General features: G+C 35.0%; 1 protein-coding gene across 1 annotated transcript; it reads left to right on the top strand.

The window, feature by feature from the left end:
• Window positions 1–890: 890 nt before the first annotated feature.
• On the top strand, window positions 891–2251 carry LOC110696597 (myb-like protein V). Its single transcript, XM_021873939.1, has one exon. It carries the CDS (start codon window positions 1332–1334, stop codon window positions 2109–2111), a length of 780 nt encoding a protein of 259 aa, XP_021729631.1. The 5' UTR covers window positions 891–1331; the 3' UTR covers window positions 2112–2251.
• Window positions 2252–3296: the final 1045 nt, after the last annotated feature.

Here is a 3296-nt window from a genome sequence, read left to right as displayed (position 1 = left end):
GTAACAAAATATAAAAATATATAATTGGTTATTTAGAGAATTTTTTTTTGAGAAAATACAAGTATCTCAACATGAGATACATGATATATATCTCAAAGGGGCAAATTCGTCATTTCTAGTGCAAAACTTGGGTTAATTTTGTAATTTTTGTCAAAAAAATCTCTGTATTTTCAAGCTATAATATAAAGTTTCAATAGAGCATTGAAGAACTTCAACCGAAAATGGAAGAACTTTAATGGAGAAATGGAAGAATATCAAGGGGCTTCAATGGAGGACGACCTAAACCTTTCCCGTAAGGGTTAACCTTGCCCTTCTTTTCTCGTAAGGGTTTTCGTTTAATCGGTGGAAAAGTTGCCGATAATATGATGGTGACAGTGGTTGTTCACGACCCACTTCTACGGAGGAAGAGGAAGCGATAATATGGTGGTGACAGTGGTTGTTCACAACCCACTTCTCCGGAGGAAGAGGAAGCGATAATATGGTGGTGAAAATGGGTGTTCACGATCCACTTCTATGGAGGAGGAAGCATGAAGAAGATGAGGATGAAAATATGGGTCAGGAAGAAGGTGAACATAAAAGAAATAGTACAAAAAAGTATTAAAAAATCATATAATTCCTCTTATTTACAAATATGCCACTGTGATGAGATACATTAATGTATCTCATGTTGAGATATTGGGTCTAGCTCATTTTTTTTTAAAGAAAGAGAATAGAATACAAAAATATTGGAATTTGAAATTTTGAAAATGAATTTCAAAATTTAAAATTTGAAATTTGAAAATGAAATCTTAATAAAAATAATTTTGGAGAGAGAAATTATAGAAAACTGAATATTTTGAAATGATTTGACATTAAATACATTGTAAAAATCAATTGGTAATTATCTTGTACCTTTTTTTAAAAACTGTTTCACCAAAATTGTTACGTTATTTATATTTTAATGTTGTGTTCTTTTATAAATTCGTGATGTTCATTACAAATATAAGTTATGTTTTTTCCGCTTTATTTTTTTAAACTAGTTTTGATCCGGGTGTACCATGCAGGTGCACCAACCAATGATGAATATTTGCCCCAAAAAAAAAAAAAAATCGAATTAATTATTTATATCCCAAAGCGCGAAGTCGCGAACTACAAAATTTTGCAAAGCGCGCAATATTATAGAGCGGGAGTTTTACCGCCACTTATTTCCCGCCAAACATCTTCAGTCACCTTAATCGCTGTTCTACATATTAACACCCTCTACACTCAATCTACAAAACCCTACATAATCTCACACCTTAAATTCGCAATAATCTCATCTCTTTACCCTGAAAAATCTTACAGCAGTTGCAATGGTAGTCCCTCTTCGACCTGCCCGATTCTACGGCCGCAGCTTTCCTCGGCCTAGGTTCTATACTGATGTGAAGTTCAGCGATGAGCGTGTCGATCCACCGACACCGGTACTCGATCCGCTCATGTCTTGGGCCAATGAGGCTCACTGGTCCATGGGTGGTCTTTGCTTGAATCGTCTTCGCCTTCAGGGGAAGATCGAGGGGAATGTGGAGAAGCTTAGGAAACAGAGGGAGAAGTCTTTTAAAATGAAGATGGAGAATAGTCCGTTGAAGGGTGTTGATTCGCCTCCGCCTGCTCCGATTTCGAAGAAGCGGAGGCAGAGAGTCAAGGTGGTGGATGATGAAGGAGAAGAAGAAGATAATGATGACGATGACGATGACGAGGAGGATGAGGAGGAGGAGATTGAAATGGAGATTAGGAAAGTGAAGCGAAACGGAGGTATGAAAAAGAGGAGGCTAGTTAGGAAGCTTGGGGATGATTTTGAGTTGGTTGCTGAAGCGAATCGGAGGACCCCATTGAAGGATGTGAGCAATGGTGTTGTTGTTTCGGAAGGCGGTGTTGCGTTGAGGACTAGAAGCAGGAGATCTATGGTGTTGAATGAAGAGGAGGATGAAGGTAGATATGATGAAAAAAATTCTAAATCTGAGAAAATCAAAGAAAAGGATGTTGTGTCTGTTACTCCTAAAAAAATGAGTAAGAAGAATGGGGATAAGAAGGGTTTGTCTGTTACTCCAAATGGGTCAAGGAGTTCTCCAAGATTGAAGCAGAAATCAAATTAGTTTTAATTTGAAACTTATGCTTAAATGTGAAAGAAACTATTATGTGGTAGGATTGATGTTTATATTAAATATGTAATGGGGCTATTTAGACTATTGAACTATTAATGAAATGAAAGTGATTTATCAATTTCATGGACTAATATTTGATCTTGGTAATATATATATATATATATATATATATATATATATATATATATATATATATATATATATATATATATATATTTGGAATCCTGAATTGGATATTTATATTTGTTGCATATTGAACAGCAGCTATGTTTATGCAATTATGCAAGTGAGGCATAGGCTAATTTGTATTAGATGTCTATTGAATTAATTGATGCTTTTTGTGGTGGGTTGATGTTGACTCAACTTTGTGCTTCTCATTCTTAAGTTTCTGAATTTTTTTTTTCATGAACTATCTGAACATTTTTTTTTTATTGTTTACATCTAAATGAAAACCTGTGTATACTATAGCTATTATAAGTATTTGTAAATGTATCTTTCAATTTTTTCTAAATTTTAACAAGGCTTGGAAAATTTTAGAGCTGAAAATTGAGTTAGTATCTTTAAGCATTTTTTGGGTGTTGACAACAAAAAGGACATAGACCGTAATTTCATTAGAAAAGGAGGCAACAGTTTCGTGTAGAAAGAATACAGTGCACCTATAATTAGACAGCTTTCGATGTTAATTTTGTTGTAGGATGGAAAGAAAAATTGGGTCAGTTGTTACATTTCTTCCATGGGAGGACTGAGGGCGTTCACCTGGGAAAATTATGTCAGATAGCTTCCATGATATACATTTCTTTCTGTGGCACCATTATGAATGAATTAGGATATTCGTAATGCTAATGCATTAAAAACTAATTGGACTGGTTCCCAAACTCATCTTTCTCCTCTTCTGTTTCAAAATTTACCATCTTTAGGATAGGATCAGGAATATGAGTGCATGAAGCAAGGAATTACAGAAATGCAGCTAGTCGGCTAAAGCAGCAAGTCCAACAGGAAATGGTAAGTTCAGCTTTATGCTTACTTGTTTTCCTAGAACCAAGCATGAAAGAAGAAAGAGGTGCAGATATTCGACAGAAGACGCAACTCCAACTGAAATCTGTTAGCACCTACTGGCTTTGATTTGTTCAGTCACTTGGTATATCTGTTATAAATTACACATCAAGTGAGATTGTG

The sequence above is a fragment of the Chenopodium quinoa genome, unplaced genomic scaffold (assembly GCF_001683475.1).
Source record: "Chenopodium quinoa cultivar QQ74 unplaced genomic scaffold, ASM168347v1, whole genome shotgun sequence".
Lineage (NCBI taxonomy): Eukaryota > Viridiplantae > Streptophyta > Magnoliopsida > Caryophyllales > Amaranthaceae > Chenopodium > Chenopodium quinoa.
The sequence above is the reverse complement of the archived record's forward strand: the minus strand, read 5'-3'. Positions and strand labels throughout refer to the sequence as shown.